This window comes from Felis catus, chromosome D2 (genome assembly GCF_018350175.1).
Source record: "Felis catus isolate Fca126 chromosome D2, F.catus_Fca126_mat1.0, whole genome shotgun sequence".
NCBI lineage: Eukaryota > Metazoa > Chordata > Mammalia > Carnivora > Felidae > Felis > Felis catus.
In genome coordinates this window covers 14,096,692-14,118,929 of record NC_058378.1, presented here as the reverse complement: position 1 = coordinate 14,118,929, position 22,238 = coordinate 14,096,692, and the positions used below count along the sequence as shown (strand labels likewise).

The 22,238-nt window shown below is 49.6% G+C and overlaps 1 protein-coding gene across 10 annotated transcripts in view; it reads right to left on the bottom strand.

Annotated features, from left to right (window-relative positions):
• LOC102902472 overlaps positions 1 to 7,945 on the bottom strand; it is a 37,312-nt gene extending 29,367 nt beyond the window's left edge. For 6 of the 10 annotated variants that reach the window (XM_023240392.2, XR_006586893.1, XR_006586891.1 and 3 more), the window contains exon 1: positions 1,530 to 7,945. Coding sequence is in view for 1 of the 10 variants with exons in the window: in XM_023240389.2 (XP_023096157.2) it covers positions 147 to 488; positions 721 to 968; positions 1,530 to 1,620; positions 2,009 to 2,062 (735 nt within the window). In the remaining 9 variants the exon portion in view is untranslated. Of the gene's footprint in view, positions 1 to 111; positions 489 to 720 lie in introns of those variants that run through there. The other 4 variants (XM_023240389.2, XM_045039925.1, XR_002736742.2 and 1 more) reach the window with 4 other exon arrangements.
• Positions 7,946 to 22,238: the final 14,293 nt, after the last annotated feature.

Here is a 22,238-nt window from a genome sequence, read left to right as displayed (position 1 = left end):
GGTGGCTTCCTGCCAATTTCCAAGAATCCAAACAACCCACTGACATCATATGCTAAATATAGCTCAGCCTTTGCTTTAGGTGAATAAATAATGCCGCTGGAAAGGAATAGGTTCTCTTCAGTTACATGTTTATTATGATCAGGCTGTCAGGCTTGTGTAATCAAGAGAATAATGCCCGGTTCCAAGGAGGGATTGTAGGCTATGAACTCTTCAAACAGTTTCGGGAGGGGAACGATAAAGCCCCATTCTGATGGCCTTTCCAGATGGCCAGCTGAGCCTGGCCCTGAGAGGGGAGGTGGGGGATTCAGGTGTCGTGGGTCTTCAAAGCCCCGATGAGAGCGTGTGCGTGTTCCCATGTCTGCCCTGTCCTCTGAACCAGCAAGGAAAGGTGGCTGATCCCTCTGCGGGAAATGCACAGAATGAAGACATTCAAAGGCGCGGGTGTGGTCCCGAGCTTTCCACGAGGCTGGGGTGGAGGCGAGCGGGAGCTGGAAAAAGAGCAGGATGTGGTAGGTGGGAAGGATGGCCGAGGAAGGCCCTCCCTGTGTTCTGCGGGCCTTCAGGTAAGGGGGCTCCCCTAAGGGCGTCTGGAGATCCTACCCCACTGCCCTCCGGCCTTTGATTCCACCCCCCTGGCGCTTCTGCGTTGTTGTGTCAGAGCCACCTGAAGAATTAAGGTTTCTAATGAGCCCCAGAGACCCTGGCCTGCCCCGAGCTCACCCGGGCTCGTGGAGGACAGAGGGAGCCACGCTGAAGGGCTTGCAGGTACTTGGGGGGGAAGCGAGCAGCTGTAGGGAGAAGGAAGGACAAGAAAATCAGCGCCGAGAGATAAGGAGACTGTGAATCAAAATAGCTGCTGGAAGGTGTTGGATCTCTACTAACATCTGCAAGATTTCTCTTCACAGTCACGGATACAATAGAGGTGGTTGCTATGGAAACGTGAAAAGCGGCAAGGGGAAGGGCGAGGGCTGGATGGAAAGAGGAAAAGGCACACAACACTTTTAAATCATCAAAGAGGGATGCGACGGCACTTTCCATCTCCGTTAGGAGAATGGAAGTTATTGAGCCCAGGGAGCGGTGAATACTACGCGGGACGGGTGGGGTCAGGCACTCGCAGACACTGTGATCCCTTCCCCCACCCCCGTAAGCCCGGGCGTTGAACCTGCTCCCCTGCAGTTCAGATCACCCACCGGAAAAGCATTTTGGGCCGGTAAACTCTGCTCCGTGGGGTTTGGCCACGGCCTTCCGTAACGACCTTGGAGAGATCAGGTCATTTCTCTGTGCCGTGGTTTCATCACCTACCTGCCTCCCAGAGAGGAATGACGAAGCACTTTGCTCAAGAGAAGAAATGATGGCGGAGTTTAAGGGCACGAGCATGAGGGAGCCCCCAGCGCGGCCCGCAGGGGGCCAGGAGGGCTGCACTGGCCCACGCCGCGACTGAGCCTCCCAACTTTGCTTCCTTTCGGGGCCGGTGTTAGTGGCACGAAAGCATTTCCTGAGGCTGAGGAGAATTTTAACAAGCCGCTTACCTTTTATCCAGAATTCGCAAGTACACTCCCCTAGACACTGGTGCTCTCCGATGTAAATATAATGTGAACCGCAGAGGCCGCTTAGATTTTCCTAGGAGCCATATTTAAAAAAGTAAAAAGAAAGAACATCAATTGCTCTATACCCTCAATATATCTAAAATGCAATCATTTCAGTATGATCCATATAGAAATCATCAGTGAGGTATTTTATATTCTTTTTTTTTCCATACCAAATCTTTGAAATCTGGTGTGTGTTTTATACTTGTAACACATCTCAATGAGCCACGTTTCGAGGGCCCACTAGCCACAGTGGCTACTGCCTACTGTATTGGACATTGCAGCTCTAGAATTTTCTATCCTATGAGGAATACAGAGAGGTAAGAATACAAAAGAGGTCCATTTTGCTAGGACGCTAAATTCTAACCAATTGCCTTGTATCACTATTGGAACAATAAACACACACACACACACACACACACTTTGAACAGGTGGTCAGTCTCGAATATTCCTCTTTGCCGTTGAACAGTGAACATTCTGTGATCAAGATGAAAGTTGACGGGCCAGTGAAATCACACAGACTCAGCTCAAGCCACGTCTCTGTCACTTCCTGAGTGTGACTTTCTGAGTTTTCCCCAACCATACAATGGGAATTAGTGAGGCCGCCCAATCGCTTTTCGGAGTAAATAAGATAATGCCCAACGCAAGACCCAGCGCGTAGTAGGTGTTGTCAGGGTAGCTCACTTCCTGTCCCTGGTCTCAGCGCTAGTTTACCAGTCCGCCCTGGACCGTCTATTCTTCTCCAGGCCTCTGTGAATGAAGAAACTAGAACTGTGCGTGTCTTCGCGTGCGGGAAACCACTGGAGGTAGGAAAAAAACACTGTAAGGATGGACATCGACTTATTCCACGAATTCAGCGCAAGTAATAGCTGGGTGTTTTCCCAGCACTGAAAGACACGAAGACTAGCCATTCCAAGTTCTTCTTGGATGGCCGTGGACTACACGGTAAGAGACTTAGAAAAGATAGTCAAAATACATCCTTCAGCTTCCGTGCTGTGCTGTCCAATTCAGTAGCGACTAGTCACATGAGGCTATTGAAACTGACATTAGTTAAAACGTAAACGTTTTATTTTCTTGGGCACACTCTCGCCACATTTCAGGGGCTCAGCGGCCCCACGGGGAAAGGGGCTGCCGGTTGGACTGTGCAGGCACATTTCATCACAGAAATGCCACCCTGGGGATTTCAACCATTCATTCAATACGCAACCAAATATAAAACTCAGAGAGAGTAGGACATCGTGAGCGAGCCAGTCGAAAGCCAGACGAGATGGGTTCGATCCTGACCTCAGCACTTCCCAGATAAGTCAACTTACGTAAGTTTCTTAACCTCTCGGTGCCTCCTCTTTATCATCTGGATAATGGGGACCATGTTAGCGGAACTTAATTCAGTGGGGTGTTGTCACTTAAGGACAGAAAGGCACGTGAAGTGCTTCCCACAGCGCCTGGCATGTTGTGAGTGCTCAACTCACATTAGCTATCAAGACTAATTACACCATATTCACTACTTCCCAACATAAGGGAGGGTCGGGATCATACTTAAAGGTGAAGGTACCCTTGATTAACCCAAAAAAGCTTCCTGGGAGAGGTAATCCCTTGAGCTGTGATTCAAAGGGAGTCCTGCAAGCATTCAAAACCCTCCGTGGGCATTTATTGAGCATTTACTGAGTATAAGGTGCTGTTATCGATGCAGAGATGATACGAAAAGCTCCCTTCTGCCCAGAAGTCCTCGAGGAGGACAAAAAATAGTGTTGATATGAGCAAGGGCCATGAAAGACTTAAGCACTGAATGCCAGGTGAGCCTGGAGAGGGAGCTTCTGACTGAGCTGCTGAGACTTCGGAGGGGTGGTCCCTGAGTAGACCCTTAGAGGGCTGGCAAATGGCAGGCAGGCGGAGGGAGGCAAAACCGATGAGTGGCCGGGCCTTACGCGGTGACTAAAGTCACCCGTCCCAGCCTCTGAATCTCTAGGGACAGTTAATCAGCCTCTTGCTGGCTAACAAGACAGACTCCAGCCTGTGCACGAGCACCCCCTATGTGGACAGAGCCCCTCAGGAGTAAGGGGAACCACCCAACACCACCCCCAGCCCAGCAGCCCTGGGGCCCGCCTGACTGCCCACCTCACCGCAGAGATGGGAAAACGGGGAGACGATCAAAAACGGCTCGACTCTAAGACAAGTTTGAGCACGAGGAGTCCGGGCGACTCGCCCCATTATTATTCTGGTCACCGTTCATTCTTTCAAAGTTGGAAGTTTTGCACAGACACCAATGTTTCCTCTGAAAAGGGCCAGCACGTCCCTGAAGGCCGCCGCGGGGGTCAGGATGGGCCTGTTTGTCTAGTATCGACAGGCCGACGTGCCCGGCTGCTGCCCCCAAGGGCCGGACCGGTGTGCCAGTCAGGTACCGACGGCCAAGTTGGAAAGGAACGTCAGAAGAGCCTGTCTGTGGGGGCTGGGAAACTCTGAGGCTGCCGACCGCCCTGGAATATCAATGGGCCTGCACAGGCCTGACAGTCAGGAGGCGGGAGGCCAGACCAGCCTCCCTGCAGGCCTCTCCCAGCACCTGGGGCTCACGCCCTGGAGATTAGGTAACTGGGGTCCTTAATGGGTGACGGATTGAGCCCACGACCTTCATTTATGCCCCAGGATGGAAACACTGCATCTCCCCTCAGGAATTCTAGTTTCTTTCCTGCTTTCTCCTGTTCTTGCCGGCAGCCATCAGAGGAGGAAGAGGCCTTTCCAAAGATCTGGGCCTCCTGATGTCACCCAGCGTCCAGCCTCAGAGAGAGAGAAATGATGGGAGATTCCCTGAGGGTGACCAACCAGCTAGGGTCGTCTGGAACTACCCTTAGTTTTAGTACAGTAAGGCCCTCAGTCCTGGGCCAACTGGGACAGTGGGTCCCTTGCCTCTGGTCCAGCTTCCTGCTTGGCCCTCAGGGCCCAACTTGAGGTACTGACTGAGCAGCAAACATAGCTAGAGACTTCCATGAAAGGATTGGCCTTCCTCTCCCAACAAAGAGCTCTTTATGTTCTAGTCAGCGAAGGAAAAGCCTGCCAAGGCCGTTTACGCCCCTGCCTCAGCTGCCCGACCAGGAAGAAAAGTTGGTCAGGAGACTCAGAGGCCAGGGGAGAAAGACCGAGCGGCCACACCGCACAGTGAGAGCTGCCTGAGGTGGGTGCCTGGTGCCCTGCCCTGCTGGCGACCACACGGTGTTTGAGCTTCGGGTCATCAGAGGCCCCGATAGGGAAAGGGCACAGGAGGAGACGGCCGGGCATCACGTCCGGATCCCTGCATGTGCGCGCAGGGATGCACTAGTAAACGTTTAACGGGTCCTCTAGGATGGGAGGCGCGGTGGAGCCCAGAGTAGCATTTGCCCATTTCTTTGGTGTAAACGTTTCACGGCTGATTTCCGGCCACCAGTGTGATGCCGCTGAACACAGAATGTGAAGAGATGCGCGTAGTTGGCCGTGACGAGCAGGGCCAGCTGTGTCCCTATGCTGTGCGCGTGGTCTGGCTGTGCCCACTGAGCGATACAGCCAAGCCCTGCACTGGGCGACGGAGAGGAGGCTGTCACTTCATGCCAGGGGGAGGGCGGGAGTTCCCAGTGCCTTCAGCGGCACCAGGAACCTATCTTACTCTCTGTTACTTGTAAGCGTGTTTCGGGAAACAGGAGTTATAAGGGACCAATTCCGAGGAAATGGGTGCATCTATTGGTGGCTGCTGTAGGATCCATTCTCTAGCAAGCCAAGGCAGAATCAGATCTGCATTTGTCTATGCAAACGGTAGGGAATGCACAAAGTAGTGTGATACTCCAAAAAACAAAACAAACAAACAAACAAACTAAAAGAAAAGCAATTCTTTTTCCTCACCACTAGAAAACACTGTTTTTGTGGCTCTAACCTAGAATCAATTATTAAACCCCGCTTTTGTGTAAAGCATAACTTGTAGTGAACGCCAGAGCGTCGTTCATTTCACTTAATGATAAATAAAATGATGTTTGACCAATTTGATGAAGACAGTAAGTCAAACTTAGATGTGCTGGCATTTGATGTTGCTGAAACCACAAATCTTATTGAAAAGCTTTTTGCATTTGAAATATGCCAAGTGCAAACAAAATTTAGGAGCGAAAGTAAAGTTAAATATTTAATGACATAATTAAGTCTTATTAATGGTATGTTCTTTATTTTGCAGATTAAATATTCACGACGATTATCATCTCTTTCATCTTTATTACTTAAGCCATGTGTTTTTCATAATTATTTGTTAGGTATTTTCATTAACATTTGATGAATATTAATAGTTAAAATAAAAAACAGTTTTTATTTCTGTTGTAATGACTTTACAGGGATAATAATATATAACTAAATGTTTATCGTGTGTTCCACTTGCTAATATTTAGATCACTGGTTTTGTTGCCACCGAGTGGAAACGTGGAGCACTATCTATGGGTGACAAATGACAATCGCCACAGTCTGCCATTATTCTTTATTTATTTATTTAATCCACTATTCTTAATGTAGCTTCTCTGTGGGACTAATATGAATTGCAAACTTACACATAAAAGTCATAAGTAGTGTTTGGGGTTTAATCCTTCTCTGGTGTTAGTGATGGCTTGCCTCTCAGACATCCTAATTTATTTCCCATTTTTACCCCATTTTCCTCACCATTTTGGTCCATCAGCGTTGATGCCGCTCTGGCGCATTCTCTCTCCGTGACATTGAAAGCTCAGACCCCATTGGGGCGCCCAGGGGCCTCAGTCGGTTAAGTGTCTGACTTCCACTCAGGTCGTGATCTCACGGTTTGTGAGTCAAGCCCCGTGTTGGGCTCTGTGCTGACAGCTCAGAGCCTGGAGCGTGCTTTGGATTTTGTGTCTCCCTCTCTCTCTCTCTCTCTGTCCCTCCCCCACTTGTGCGCGCTCTCTCTCTCAAAAGTAAATAAATAAACATTAAAAACACAAACTTAGACCAATAGCCTCTCAGATATTTTCCTTACAGCACAAAGGGCCAGGGTTTTCCATCCTCGACAATATGAAGCAAATGCACGTGGCTCTCCTAATTTTCCAATCAGGCAGTATTGGCAGAGAGCAAACAGGAGCGGGTCTAATCAACGTGACGGCATAAAATGCATATGGCGGCCATCCCTTCCGGCGCCAAGTGTGGCGGCCATATTGCCATCAGCAACACACTCCAGAGAGCCGGTCGCTTCCGGGCAGCCCGGGAACTGCATCTTCCCCACCCCCACCTCCGGTTCCCACACCTTGTGCTGCTGACCCCCTTGAAGCCTTTCTGAGGCATACGTGCATTTTCCCTGGGGATGACCATCGGGGAAAGAATGGTGATGTATTATGGCCTTACAGTTGGGCCCGCAACCACAGAAGCTCTGGTCCGGGTCCCTGCTCAGCATTCTGGGACCAACAAGGCAGGCATCAGGGTGCAGACAGAGTCGTGCCAGTTAGGACACGGTGCCTTTTGGCTTTCCTCGCACAGCCTTTCCTCTTCTGCAGAAGGCATCTGCATTTTTAAAGCCACAGCCTGTTCTCGAGAGCTCTAAGCAGGAGTGAGGAGGGCTTCTAGCCAATGACAACCTACAGGTAGTTTATGATTTCAGTTTAGGAGAACCCGAATTCATTCCATTTCCTGAGAACCTACCACGACGCTCGGCCCTTTTGGAGGGCTCTTTCTGCCTCTCCCGAAAACCCTGCAGAGAGGAAGAGATTGCCCCATTTTTATGGGGAGTGAGGTGAACACCCTAAGGTCTCACAGCTGGTGATGGGCACAGCTGGGGTTCTAAGACACAAAGCCAGGGCTTTCTGGCTCAGAATCCTGTGCGAGTCGACACTACCTCCCTCGTCAGCTACTCGTCTCTGCGGTTATATAGGACACGCGCTCCAGAGAAATCTCATTGTTAAGAAAACCTGAATACAGACAGGCACAGGGAAAGGAATATGTGCCACCTTATTCGTGATGTGCAGGAAGAGAGCGTGGGTGTTTCCTGGCCCCATTGCCCTTATGCGTGCCAACTGTTTGGCCTGGATGGGAAAACACAGTGCCCTGCTCTCAGATCTGTACGTGTGAGAGCTGGTCTCCAGCTAGACTGTCTTCAGCGCTCTGAGAAGCGGTCAGCCTTAGGTGTCCCCGTGTCCCCCCCCCCACCCCCCCAACAAACCGGTCCTGGAGTATCTAAAACTCACACTTTAATGTCTGCTTAAACCATTTTCATTAACAAACGTACCAGTTCAGGATGCCCGGGTGGCTCAGTCGGTTAAGCGCCGACTTCGGCTAGGGTCATGATCTCGCGGTCCGTGGGTTCGAGCCCCGTGTCGGGCTCTGTGCTGACAGCTCGGAGCCTGGGGCCTGCTTGGGATTCTGCGTCTCCCTCTCTCTTTGTCCCTTCCCCACGCGTGCTCTGTCTCTCTCTGTCTCTCAAAAATAGACAAAACATTAAAAATAATAATAATAAATTTTTTGAAGTGCCAGTTCTGGTGATTTCCACTCATGGATCTCTTGCTGTTGCCGCTAAGAGCCTGGCTGCATGTGGACGAGGCTGCCAAAAGCAAGTCACGATATAAGACAGGCTCAATTCCTACCACACCCCCGGGGATACATCTCCCAAGCGACACACGGGCCTCAGTTTCCCCTTCCTGCTCTGAGCACATGGAGAAGAAAGCCCATGTGGGCTCAAAAGGGACAAATATGGAATTTCTGCAGCCCAGGGTGAGCCAGCCGGCTCGGCCGCACACAGTGACGTCAGGCTGCCCCTGGCTCTCGTCTGTAATGTCTCTCCTTGTGGAGCCTGCAATGTGACCATTGTTTATTACCTATCGAGCCCCAGCACCATATTTGGCTCTGCACACAAGATTGATAGATTCTTCCTGTCACCGGCCTCACTCGGGTGGCAGGGCTCCAGGCGTCCTCCCCACCTTCCTCTCCTCCTTCCACCTTCCAACAATCCCAGAGACTCTGAGCAGGCCTCCCCACCGCCGCGGCAGACCCCTTTGAAGAAGCTGTTTCTGGAACAAGAGGGAGCTGATGACAGATCCTCAGTTGGCCTCCAAGCTCCGGACCCAGCCAGCCCGGTGAATCCTCCCTGCCAAGGAAGCTGCTGACAGTGGTGGGGACTTTCCGGGATCTTCCCCCTCCCCACCTGCCTTTAGCTCCTGTGTCTTTATTGGACGGAGGCCTTGAGATTCATAGGCCTATGATTCACAACATCTGGTGGGGGAGGGGAGGAAGCTGAGACCTAAGGCCGTTTACACCCCCTGATGGAAAATAGTCCAGTTTGGACTATTTTGGAGTGGAAGTGACACCGACCTGGAAACCAGGGTCCCGTGGTGAGTCAACGGCAGCTTCGCGGTGACTTCATTTTGCATTTTGGCCCCAGAGAATTGTGGCATCGGATCAGGAAGGATACTTTGGAAAGCCGAAAGACGGTGAGGTAGAGGTGTGTCAGTCATGAGACTGGGAAGCCCGGTCCTTGCTCTGTCACCAAGTATCAGTGTGACCCTGGCGCTGAAACTTACTACTCCCCGTCACTTGAAGGTCGGCCTCACTGTAACCAACCCAGTGAATATCTGTCTCAACACCTGAAGGTGAAGAGAGGTTCCAGAAGCTCCCGCTGGGGGTTGAGAGTCTGAAGTTGCAGGTGGAGGAGTGAGCCATGCTGAGCAGGCAACGCATTGCAGCCCCCCTCCCCGCCCCCGCCGTGTTGTTTAACCAGCGACACGAGCCCCTCCCCAGACCTACAAGTCTCACTGGCCGGTGGGGGGTTGGGGTAGCTCTTCCACACCAGCCACTGTCCAGTCCTCTGGCACAAGCTGGGTGACCCACAACTCAAACCAATTCCGACACCAACTGACCCCACGATCCTGCCCCCATATCGGACACTGGCTGTTCGCGGGGTCCCGGGGCTACCTGTAGCTCCACCGGCTGACTACAAGGTCAGTGCGTCCTGCCACCTGCCCTCAGGCTCAGCAATTCATTGAAAGGACTCACAGAACCAGAAAAGCACTGGGGTGCCTGGGTGGCTCAGTCGTTAAGCATCCGATTTCGGCTCAGATCACAATCTCACGGGTCATGAGTTCAAGCCCAGCTTTGGGCTCCGCACTGACAGCACGGAGCCTGCTTGGGATTCTCTCTCTCTCTCCCCCTCTCTGTCCCTTCCCCACTCGTGCTCTCTCTGTCATATATAAACAAACATTGCCAAAAAAATCCCCCGAAAAACAAAAAAGGAAAGCACTATACTTAGAATACAGTTTATCACACAGGGTAGAAATGAACAGTCATATGAAGCAGTGCATAGGGCAAGATCTGGAAAGGTCCCCAGCGCAGGAGCCTCTTTCTCCGTGGAGTTGGGGCGCACCACCCTCCTGGCACATGAGTGTGTGTTGCCGACTCAGAGGCTCGTCTGTCCTTGTCCTTTAGATTTTATAATGGAGGCTTCAATAAGTAGGCATCGCTGATTAATGATTAATGGCATTGGCCATTGGTGATTGAACTCAATCCCCAGTCCCTCCCCCCTCTCTGGAGATCGAGGATGAGGTGGGGTGGGACTGAAAGTTCCTACCCTGTAATCACGTGTTTGGTTCCCCTGGGAGCCCTCAGGAGTCACCTCATTAGCATAAACTCAGGTATGGTCAAAGGGACCTTTATAAATAACATTCCTGGGGCGCCTGGGTGGCTCAGTCAGTTAAGTGTCCACCTTTGGCTCAGGTCATGCTCTCACAGCTTCTGAGTTTGAGCCCCGCATCGGGCTCTGCGCTGACAGCTCAGAGCCTGGAGCCTGTTTTGGATCCTGTGTCTCCCTCTCTCTCTGCTCCTCCCCCACTCATTCTCTGCCCCTCTGTCTCTCAAAAATATAAATAAACATAAAAATAAATAAATAAATAAATAACATTCCTATCACTCAGGAAATCCCAAGGGTTTTGAGAACTCTGTGCCAGGAACCAGGGACAAAGACAAAATATACATTTTTTTTTTTATTATACCACAGGTAGACAGAAATATAAATGCATGTGGCAGGTGCTGCAGAGAACTGAGAGCCCCGCCTGCTAACGGGAGGCTACAAAGCGGAAGCGGTCCTCAGACCAGGTTGCGCTTGGAGAGAATCATATCTGCAGAGGCTCACTATGGCTAGGACACGTGGGATGTTTGAATCCTGATACCCGTCCGACCTCGGACAGGACACTTGCACCTCGGAGGCTCAATCGCTCCATCCGTAAAAGGGGTTATAACTGCAACACTTCAGGGTTATTATGATGGGAAACAATGAGACTCGTTAAGGAGAAGCTTAAGACCGTGCCTTGCACATACTAAGCACTCGGTACCTTTAAGCTCGTACAGCGAGTGCGGATGACGATGGCGATTAAGGAAAATTTCAAGGGGAGACGGAGAAATCGTGTGGCTGAAGCACTGGGTATCGTGGCCCCAATTACCTCATGATCCGCGAGACATCTGCTTACTCAGACAACTATTCACAGACCAGCAGACAACTGGCTCCCAGACAATTGCTTAATGGTCCGTGGGGTGACCTGTCCTCCTTCACGCTGTGGGAACCACAGGGCTCCCCTCTCTGTAACAGCTTCCTGGAGGCCTAGAAATTTTTGCCTAGTTTGGCTGGCACGGGATCCAGATTTGACGATGCCCCGAATGAGAAAAAACTAATTTTTGAAACAACAGCCGTGAGATATTTGTTAAACAAAGCAAAAACGCTAATCAAAACAGGAGAGAGAGGGCCAAGTTTTCCTGAGGCGGTCTTCCAGCTCCTGGTAGATAGGCCTCAAAACAGGGCCGAGGGAAGCTGGTGTCGTTTGTGCCCCAAGATGCCTCGAGGGAGGGCGACGGGGAGACCCAAGACCTGGAGCTGGCTTGCTCATTGTGGGGCTCACGGATCTCGGAGGCCCTGGGGTGGTCTTGAGAGTGTGGCCGGCCAAGACCGCGGGGCCGAGCTGAGGTGAGCCCAGCATGGGGGACACACGGACAGCTCGTGCCCCCAGTCCACCGGGGAGGCCACCTCAGGCCGTTGTTTCCTTTGCTCACGCACCACCCCCAGGCACTTCTTCCCCCTTCCTGCAAAAGAAACATCCAGTGCCCTGTGTTGAGTCTCAGGGCTGGGGTGGCCTGTCATCCACATCTCTCCAGTGTCTGGGCCCTCCTCTGCAAGCTCAGGCTTGAGGCACAGGGACAGGAGCTCTGTCAGGCCTTGTGCACAGCTCCTCTGTGATCAGCGCTCCCAACATGTGGGCTGGGACCGGAGAAAACCCATCCACAGACAAGCTCACTGCTGCCTCTCAACGTGCCGGCTGTTTGGGGCCTGGTGGTGCCATCTGTAGTCTCCTCGGCCTACAGACTGCCTGAGGTCTCACACGAGGGCCCCTGACCACAGAGAAAATGAGATGCTCTCTCACGCGCACCTCTGTGGAGAGAGGGTCATCCCGCTCTCTCTCTCTCTCTCTCTCCTCCAGCTGGAGGTCCTCAAGAAGCAAACACTTAGGGTCTCCCTTTGGGGTTCGCAATCATGGAGGCCGGGCACTTACCACGTTACCACCTGGCAGCTCCGTCCAGAAAGTGCCGACCCCACGGGTCACTCCTGGGGCCCGGGGCCAGCCAGAGAGGCCACGTGGAGCTGCATTAACTCTGGAGGGAAAGGAGGAGAGGCTCTGAGGACCCGGGAGCCAGTGAGAAGCACGAGCGGAAAGAAGGCAGACTTGAAATGGGAACAGTTAGCTCCGTCCAGCAAACAAGGAATCACGTGAACGTAGGGCCAGATGTTAAGGAAACAAGGGAACTGAGCACAGGCCTGGCAAGGACACTGGGCAAGGGGCATTCGTTCTCAAGCTTCAGTGTGCATGCATATCCATTCTGGAACTCTCAAAGGGCAGATGCCTAAGCTCCTCTCCCTGAGATTCAGATCCATTTTCACAACCGCCCCAGGTACATATACAGTAGGTGGTGGCCGGCTCAGCCTTTGGGAATCAGCGGTCTAAAAGGTGCTCAGAAGAGGAATACCCACCCCAACTTGTGGGTGCGGGGTTGTGGGAGGGAAGTTTGGGAGACTCTTTGGCACAGATACCCAAGCCAAGTGAATCTTAAAGAATAAGGAGGAGGGAAGATGATGGAAGCAGACAATAGATAGGACACTCCAGGCCACACACCATAGGAGCGAGGAAACTGAGGTGAAAACGTGCCGCAGGTTAGAGTGACTTCATGGGCATTTGACCCAAAAAGTCACACGGGCCTTGTACTTGGGGCTTAATGCTCTGTGGCCGCCATTTTGAAATTCTTCATTTTTTTTTTTTTAATGTTTATTTATTTTTGAAAGAGACAGAGACAGAGAGAGCACGAGCAGGGGAAGGGGAGAGAGAGGGGGAGACACAGAATTCAAAGCAGGCTCCAGGCTCTGAGCTGTCAGCACAGAGCCCGACGCGGGGCTCAAACTCACAAATGGCGAGATCATGACCTGAGCTGAAGTTGGACGCTTAACCGACTGAGCCACCCAGGAGCCCCTTGAAATTTTTAATCTTATCCTTGAATTTTTGTTTTGAACAAGGGCCTGCTGTTTCACCATGTTCTGGGTCCTGCTATTTATGGACCTACCCTCCTGGGGTCCAGGACATGACAGGAAGTTTGGGTTTGAAGTGGGAGGGGTAGAGGTGGCTAAAGGCTAAAGAGATATGCGGTGGCTGAGACCCCCAAATGCTACACCAAGGAGCTCAGGTCCTGTCCCAGAGAGAAGCACGTTTGAAGGGGGAACAGTAGTTAGGTTTGCATCCCATAAGGGCATCTCTGAAAGCGGGGTTAAGTTGGGCCTGCACACGGATGCGTGAAAGAAATACGTTGCTAGTTTTTTTCGTTTTTCATTTTCTTACCTGCGATGGTATTTAAGCACCTGTCAGCCTGGTTCGTATTTGTCAATAAGAGCTCTTATCCAATACCAAAATAACTGTTACCCTTTAAGAAGAGGACAAAAGATGGGGGAAAATGTAATCATGTCCCAACTTCATTCCCCTGTATATGTCCAGGGTGAGATCCAATCTGTGGGCGAGAGGGTGGAGTGCACACGGCAGGCTGGCCCGCGAGAGGCCTCCCTAAAATTGTGTGCTGTACAGAGGGCTTTAACAATAGGCCTACCACTTTCTTGGCTTTTTTTCTATCCTGCATACCAATTATTTTTTCCATTTGCTAGGAACCCAGCGTTGACCTTGAAAAATACCATTCATGTTGGTAAACACATGCTGGTTGTTTTACCAGACATGGAAATCTGTGCGTTAGCCGCGACCTCAAGACACCCTTGCTCCAAAAACAGCCGCCTACAGGTCTCAGCCCAAATGGGCAAGCGTCCAGGGGATCTGAGGCTTGGAGGAGAAGTAGTCGAAAGTTAATGCGTTTATCTGAGCCCCTTTGATCTAAAATCAGGCTGACAATCCTGTGAGGCCAGACTCGCCCGGAAGATTTTCAGGCTCTCCTCAGATTCAGCTTGGGAACGGTCTTCCCTCCAGCAGCTTAGGACTTGGGCTTTGAATAACTTGATGCTACAAATTAAAGTCTCCCTGATATATGAATGAGAGATTTTAAGAAGAAAAGAAATTAGATTTTTTTCAAATTAGACATCTTGAAACTGACAAACGGGCTGCCTCTGAGTCGGTTTATTTACTTGCAAGATAAACTAAATTCAGTAAAGGAGAAAAAAAAAAAAAAAGCTCAAATCAACCAGAAATCACAGAAGGCACTGAGAAAATATTACTCTTAGTAAATAATAATTATCCAATTTTTCAGATACTCTGATAGCATTTTGCCTGTTCATAAAAGCAATACATGTAGACTGTAGAAATTTTGAAAATTCAGCAAAATAAAAGATCGATAATAAAATGACTGCCTTAAACCACCACACAGAAATCATGTTGTGCACATTTTGAGGTGTTTCTTCTCAGCTTTGTTTCTATGTACACATTTATAAGTTCTTTCAAAGTCTCTCTGAAGCCTTAAAAAAAAATTGTGTTAACATTTACTTACTATTGAGAGGCAGAGAGAGACAGAGCATGGGAAGGACAAAGAGGAGGAGACACAGAATCGGAAGCAGGCTGCAGGCTCTGAGCTGTCAGCACAGAGCCCGATGCGGGGCTCGAACCCATGAACTGTGAGATCATGACCTGAGCCGAGGTCAGAAGCCCAACCGACTAAGCCACCCAGGTGCCCCCTCTCTGAAGCATTTTAAACTTAATTAAACTTAACGCTCATTTGAAAACGTGATGAGTTAAGTGGCCATATTTTAAAATCATGTTTTTTTTCTAATTAAAGAAATAAAGTATATGGGGTACAAGAAATTTGTAAAATACAGAAAACACAAAGGAAGACAACAAAAATCACTTGGATTCCAGCCAAAGAAAACTATGATTAATGTTTCGGTATGAACCCTCCTTTTTTTTTTTCTTTCCGTTGTATATACATGCTTTTCTTATTTATTAACAATAACAGTGTACCCCAGTTTACTCTTTGCAATTTTCACTTAATGATACACAAATGAATATTTCCCATAAGAATAAATGATTTTTAATGGCTACCTAGACGGTATTCCTCTGTATAGATGCATAATAATTTACCTAACCAGTCTCCTATGTAGAATTTATAGGTTGTTTGTAAATTTTCATATTGTCAACCATGTCATGATTACCATACTTACGAATGACATCTGCCTACTCTCCTAACAAATTTCTAGAGTAAAATTCTATTAAAATATATATATATACACATATATATTTATTTGATAGATAATGCTAAATTGTCTCCAGAAAAGTTCTAAGAATTTGTACTTTCACTAGTTCAATCTTTTTAAAACATGATTTAGTGGCAACTATAATTAGCTCTGTTTTGTCATTTGAAACAAGGCAGAAACCAGTATCACGGTGAATGCGACACACCATGTCCATGAGAAAAGTTACCATCACGCCGATCTGGGATATATCTTCACATGTGGTTGACGTGTACTCTCAATTCATTCTTACAACAATCCCCCAAAGAAAGTTTTTTTTTTTAATGTTTATTTATTTTGAGAGAGAGAGAGAGACACACAGAAGACAGAGTGTGAGCAGGGGAGGGGCAGACAGAGAGAGGGAGAAACAGAATCCAAAGCAGGCTCTAGGCTCCGAGCTGTCAGCACAGAGCCCGACACGGGGCTCGAACCCACGAACTGTGAGATCATGACCTGAGCCGTCAGAAGCCCAACCGTCAGGGCCACCCAGGCACCCCCAAAAGAAAGTTTTTTTAATCCCCATTTTTAGATAACAAAAGCGAAGCTCGGAAACCCCAAAGCCTTTCTTTTTGCACCCACGACACCATGCTATCTCTCTGAGCCCCGACTTTCGCGTGGCCACCCGGCTGTGATGTAGTCAGAGAATCCTAGCGTGGATCCCAGTCCTACAGACACTAGTCACTTCAAACCTCTCAGACACAAATGCTTCATTTTAAAGGAGTCATGAGACGAACATCCTCCCTTTTGATAAACGTAACGTAAAAGGTCTTGCTCCTGGATTTATTTTTCAGGTAAAAAGAGCTCCAGGGTTTTGTGGTCCTCTCCTGGGGAGGCGGGGGGGCCAGGAACAAGAGGAGGGATGGAGGCTAAGGAAGAGAAAACCAGCTTCCTCAGGGGACTGGGCAAGGTAAGGGAGCGTGTCTTCCAGGTCTATGCTGGCAGACCTCCCGCTTTGAATCAGAAGTAGGGAATTTGCTTTAGTTTCCTGCCTGGGTTGCCTTGTTTATCAGCCACAGGGCAAGAAACATGCCATAGCAATGGAACGAAGTTGACATGTCATACGGGGGAAAAGGGAGTTATTCAATAGGGCTGAGTCACGGCTCTGCGGCAGGTACAGGATGAGGCATCCTGCAGAAATTCGGAGCGGACCGCCAGACTGCAGGGTTGAATAACAAAGAGCGACAGGTCTGTGGATGACCTAACACGCCTTTCTGATTTTGAAATCCCTGGATGGTAAAAACTCAGAATGACCGAGTCTGAAGCAGGTTTACGTTCGCTGTTCCTTCGTAGCAGAAATCAATCCCAAGGTTGCATAAAAGCCAGGCATTTAATTCACAGTAACAATGTTATTTGCCTGGGAAGTTTCTCTTCCCTACAACTGTAAATTCACCCCCAAGTGTTGGCGTCTGAGTTGTACCTTTTTGCTGTCTTCTTCTCCATCAGCTTCCGCGGTCGACATCCGTCCGCGTGTTCTCTGAAAAGACAGGGCGCCCACAGCGAGCCCGACAACAGCACACGAGGCAAACCACAACGAGGAGAGACGACGTCGAAGCTCGTCGCGTCCGGCCAGAGACTCTGGGAAACCCCGCTTACGCTTCTGTCCGTCCATCAGCAATGCCCCTAACGGAGCCTCCACCACCAGCTGGCTGTGTGACCCAGCCGGACGTTCATCACTCTATGCCTCAGTTCCCTCTTCTGAGACACGGGCAATAAGAGGCCAAATAAAGAGGGGACGCTGGCCACCGGCCTGTGACAAGGATCCAGAAATGCCAGCGTCACAATGTTGCTCACTCCATTTCCGTCTTGCTTCATCTGCTGCCTTCCAAATCACGGGACGGTGGGAGGAGTTCTAGGTCAGGCATCAGCAGGCATCATTTTAGTTCAGAATCTATTATTTATGACACTCTTCAAATGGGCAGTTGTGGCAGTAGTAACAGACAACCTCATTTTTGTCCTTGGCCCTCACAATAACTTGTTGCCATAGGTAATGTTATTCTCCTAAAGAGGATATATAATTTGGCCACGTTGGCTTGTCAACGTGAATGTCCTCGAATTCATCCAGGAGAACTGTTTCCAGGGCCCATGATCCTAACCATTATTCGGCCTTAACTTTTCCAAGTTGGTTTTTGGCCCACCCATACCTTATTATTGGATCAGTGCGTGTAAAGGACATTTTGGGGGCCTATTCAATATACTTTTTTGGGGGGGGGGAAGAGATGTTCTTCTATTCCACAAAGTTCCATTAGAGTTATGGGTTAAAGGGCCCTTGGCTACAATCATCCTGTCCCCCACCCAAAAAAACCTGGTAGAGGACAGTCAGACCCTCCCCCTTCAATTATGGTATACACAACATGAGAATTTTTCTGCTGGATCTGCTTATCGGGGGCCGGCAGGGGCCATAGTTCCCAGAGTGTGGATAAAGGCCCTCCTTTAAAAGAGTAGGACCTACGGATAAACAGGAACAGATAATCAGAGTAAAATGTGGATGGCTACTTAGAATCCCCAGTTCCAGTTCAGAGACCCCGCGTCTACCCGTTACTCCTTTCAACTCTGTGATCAACCCGGTACTTGAACTGTGTAAGCCAACAGCCTCATGCCTGCGTGACTGTGAGCTGTGTATTTATTGCTTGCAATCAAAGAAGCAGGGAAGGGGCATGAGGGTAAGCTGTAGACAAAAGGTGCACGGAGGTGAAGTAAATTATTTATTAGTAAAGAAAATAGTATTAGAGACAATAGTCGGAAACAATCAAGTTAGAAAGGGGCCACATTTTAAAAAGCATTTAGTGGGGCGCCTGGGTGGCACAGTCGGTTGAGCGTCCGACTTCAGCCAGGTCACAATCTCGCGGTCTGTGAGTTCGAGCCCCGCGTGGAGCTCTGGGCTGATGGCTTAGAGCCTGGAGCCTGTTTCCGATTCTGTGTCTCCCTCTCTCTCTGCCCCTACCCCGTTCATGCTCTGTCTCTCTCTGTCCCAAAAATAAAATAAAAAAGCGTTGAAAAAAAAAAGATAAAAAATAAAATAAAATAAAATAAAATAAATAAAAAGCATTTACTCCAAACACCTCATTTTATAGACGTGGAAACTGATTTGCAAACGCACGAGGTGACCGGCATGATGTTAGGCAACTGGCTGGGGGTGAGCTTGGGATCTGGCTGAATTCAGGTGCCCCCTCCCCCCACTCTCCCAGTACTCTGCCATCACCCGCCCGACCTTCCCAGATAGGTAGGCGGATAGGCAGACGACTGCATTCCAGATGAACGCATAGACAATGGGTAGATACACGGACAGATAAACTGGTGGCTGGACAAATAGGACAAATAGGGCTGATAGATGGAGAGACAGAAACAGATTTAGCAGATTTCATTGTATAATAAAAGCCACTGGAAAGTGGAGATCAAGCTGAGAGACAGCGTGGCTGAAAAAACACCAGGCTGAGAAGACATTCCAGATTTTATGTCCGGCCCTGTGCTCACTAGCTGTGTTACCTTGGGCGAGTCCCGGAGCTTCTGTGAATCCCAGTCACAGGTACAGACGTGGTCAGGAATACATTGTAAAGAAGCACATATAGGAATTCTTTGTTAACTGTGAAATTTTTAATGAAGGTGAGGGGTTCCCGGCCATAGATGAAAACCTGTCATAATCACGTGTTCACACTGAGACAGTGAGCTCCTTGAGGATAGGGATTAGCCCCCATGATTACCCCTTGGCCTGCAGGGCTTTATCTTAATAAACCCTGGAGACTGGCCTATTCTTCTGAACTGCCTGGAATCTCTCCCCAGTTCTGTTTGTTTCTTTCTTACAACACATTCACATTTCCTACCATCTTGGAAGTGTCCTCTACTTAAAAAAAAAAAAACCACCTTTGGAGAAAAAGACATTAGATCCCCCCCTGCACACAGCCATAGAAGCTAATTCAAGTCACATTTCAGGTCCAAATGTCAAAACAAAACAAAAACAAAAACAAACCTCCAAGACCATGGAGTAGGGAGAGGTTTTTGAAAACTAGATCAACAACAACAACAACAACAACAACAAAAAGCATTACTCCTAAAAGAAAGCTCGATGAATTAAAATTCATTAAGCCTTGAAATTTCTGTTCGTCAAAGACCCCACTCTCCACTCCAATTGAGTTAAGTTAAACATGTGTTGGTGTGGGTAGCACTGCACGTGAAGTGAAGTGTTCCATCAAAGGTTGCTGCCACATTGAGTGTGGCAAGAATTAAGGATGTCATAGGCCTGGGAGGGTCTTACCATTCCCAGGAGGGCTTTAGCTAGATGGTTTAGGGGCCAGGAGATAGAGCGCGGGTGAACATGTGCAAATCTTTTGCGACCAATGGAAAAATAATCTAACACACATGACAAAACAGATGACATGAATACCTTGAGATAATGGAGGTCTTCTCTCTCTAGACCTTAAGGGCCTCGGACAGGCTCTGGCACAAAAAAGGCCCTTCGTATTTGAAGGGACAAAAGATAGCATCATCCTTGCTCAGAGAAGAAAGCTCTTGTCAGATCAGTTTCACCAGGGGCTTTTCACTCTTTTGCGTTCATTAACCTGTGGCTGTCCTCCCCAGCCTCTCTATTGGTCATGAACACCGTATCCAGAGAGAGAGAGAGAGAGAGAGAGAGAGAGAGAGAGAAAAGAGAAGAAAAAGCAGTCAGCAGAACACCCCCAATAACCGTGACATCTACATTGTGTTTTACAATTTGCGAACTGCTTCCAAATATCTCATTCGAATCTCACAACCACCAAGGGAGATCGAGTACTATCCGTCTCATTTTAAGGACAAGGACACTGAAGTTCAGAGAGGTTCTGTGACTTTCACAAGGTGACAGGTGGCAAAGCCAGGATTTCAAGTTCAAGGGAGAAGAAAACTCAGTGGGAAGGCTAAGCTTGCCATTAAACCTAACTAAAGGAATAGGGCAGAAGGAAGAAGGCAGCAACTTTTTCACCAGAAATATGTGGTTTCGCTCTTGTCTTGTCGGTAGGGCTGTCTCTGCCAAGTCGCACCCAGTTGGAAACAAACATGTGAAAGTCAAGGGCCAATAGTCCCGGGCTGGGTATCTGTCGGGACTCCCCGCCTTGCACAAACCTACCTCTCGCTTCCGGGATGGATCCGACTTCCCTAACTGTTAGACCTCTTGGATGAGGACTTGGGCTCTCAACATTGGTCTCAGGCCTTTCTCCAAGTTTGCGAAATGATTAGCAGCAATGAACGTTCTGCCAGCCACTGTCCACAGATCCTTGCATATGATGAGCCAGTGCGACGCGCTTCGCGTGCACTGTCTCAGTCAGTCTTGCAAGAACTCATGAGGTAAGTACTAATTTTGTCCCTATTGGACAAATGGAGAAACTGAGGGACAAAGAGATGAAGTCGTGTGCCCAAGGTCACGCGGCTGGGCCCTCTCGGAGGCTCTGGCCTTGCCATTCTGTGTCCCCCAGCTGCTGGCTTTGCACCATGTGTCGGCTTGGACGAGCCCAGAGCTCTAGGTGACAGCGTTCCCTCGGCCGGCCTGCACCCCAAGAGTCTCCCAACAGACGAGGCAAATCCCCAGAAAGCAGATGATGCTGGAGATGCCGTGGCCTGCCTCTGAGATCTCTCCTCCAGGATGGAGGCTCTTATTCCCCCCCGCTGCTGGAAGCGTTGGCTGCTGAGGGCTCACAGCTGAGACTCCCTCCAGAAACCACCCCTGCCCGATGGGAGTCACCAAGGTCCCCCTCCACCCTTCTGGGGAACAGCGGCAGCCACCGAGTAATGGATGGGGGATACAGGCCCAGCCTTCTGGCCTCAGCTGAGGTCAAGCCCTAAGGACCATCCGGACTCCAGAGCTATTGCAACTACTTCACATTTCCACAACCCTCCCTGTCCCCCCTTCGGCTTCCTCCACCCCCCCCCCCCGCAGCCGGCATTAGTCCCAAGAGCATTCCCTGATAAATGTCCTGGGTGCACCTTGCAGCCTCAGACCGATTCCCAGGAATCCTGCCTAACGCAGAAGTTAATCAAACGTCGCTGAGCAAGGCTTCATGTCCTGATGACAAAGGGAGGTCTCATGCAGGCTGTGGTCTCAAACCCATCCCAGCGTTTCAGTTTTCCTGCCCACCTGGCCTTTGGCACCGCTGTGTGCCTATTGGCTCATTTCATTTTTCCTTTCGGCTCGCTAGAATTCTCTGGTGTTCGTTACTGTGTTTGTGGGACTCACCTACACCCACAGCCAACAAGAGAGCTGTGTTCTTCCTGCGACACTTCTTTTAACCCTGACAATGCTTGGAGTGTCCCAACCTGGGACGTAAGTCACACTGGTCAGGTTCTCGACATAGTCCACACCTGCAACTGATGTGCATAAAGCATAACAGAAACAGACGTGGGCGAGTGTAGGAGTATCATTCGGCCTTGAAGATGGGAGTGTATCCGTACCGGTAGATCCAGAAGTCTTTGGCCAGTGTCCTGTCTTCCCTCTTAGCTCAGACCCTCATTTCTTCCATGTCAAGCCCCCATCACACATTCCGACAGGCCTCTCAATCTCCTGCTTCTTCCTACTTGAATCTGTTGTCTACTTTGCTGCCAGATTTATCTTCCTAAAGGAAGCTCTCATCAGACTCCTCCCTGCTTAACCACCTTTGTGCTCCCCACTGCCCACCAAAGGAAGCCACGCGTGTCAGCCCGGCATCTCGCACCCTATCCGACACGGCTTAGTTCCCGAGGCAGCCGACACTTCCTGGCCCCTGGGACGTTGCTCCTACGCCTTTGTTCGGACACCCATCACGAAACTTCCTGATCCATGCAGAGAGCTGCCGACGGTTTGAACTATGTTTCTCTCATAACTTCAGCTCGGTCTCCCTTAATTCACAGTCGTCAGTATACGTGGTTTCTCTTCCCTCCAAGATTACGAGCAGCTCGGGAGAAGATATACAACC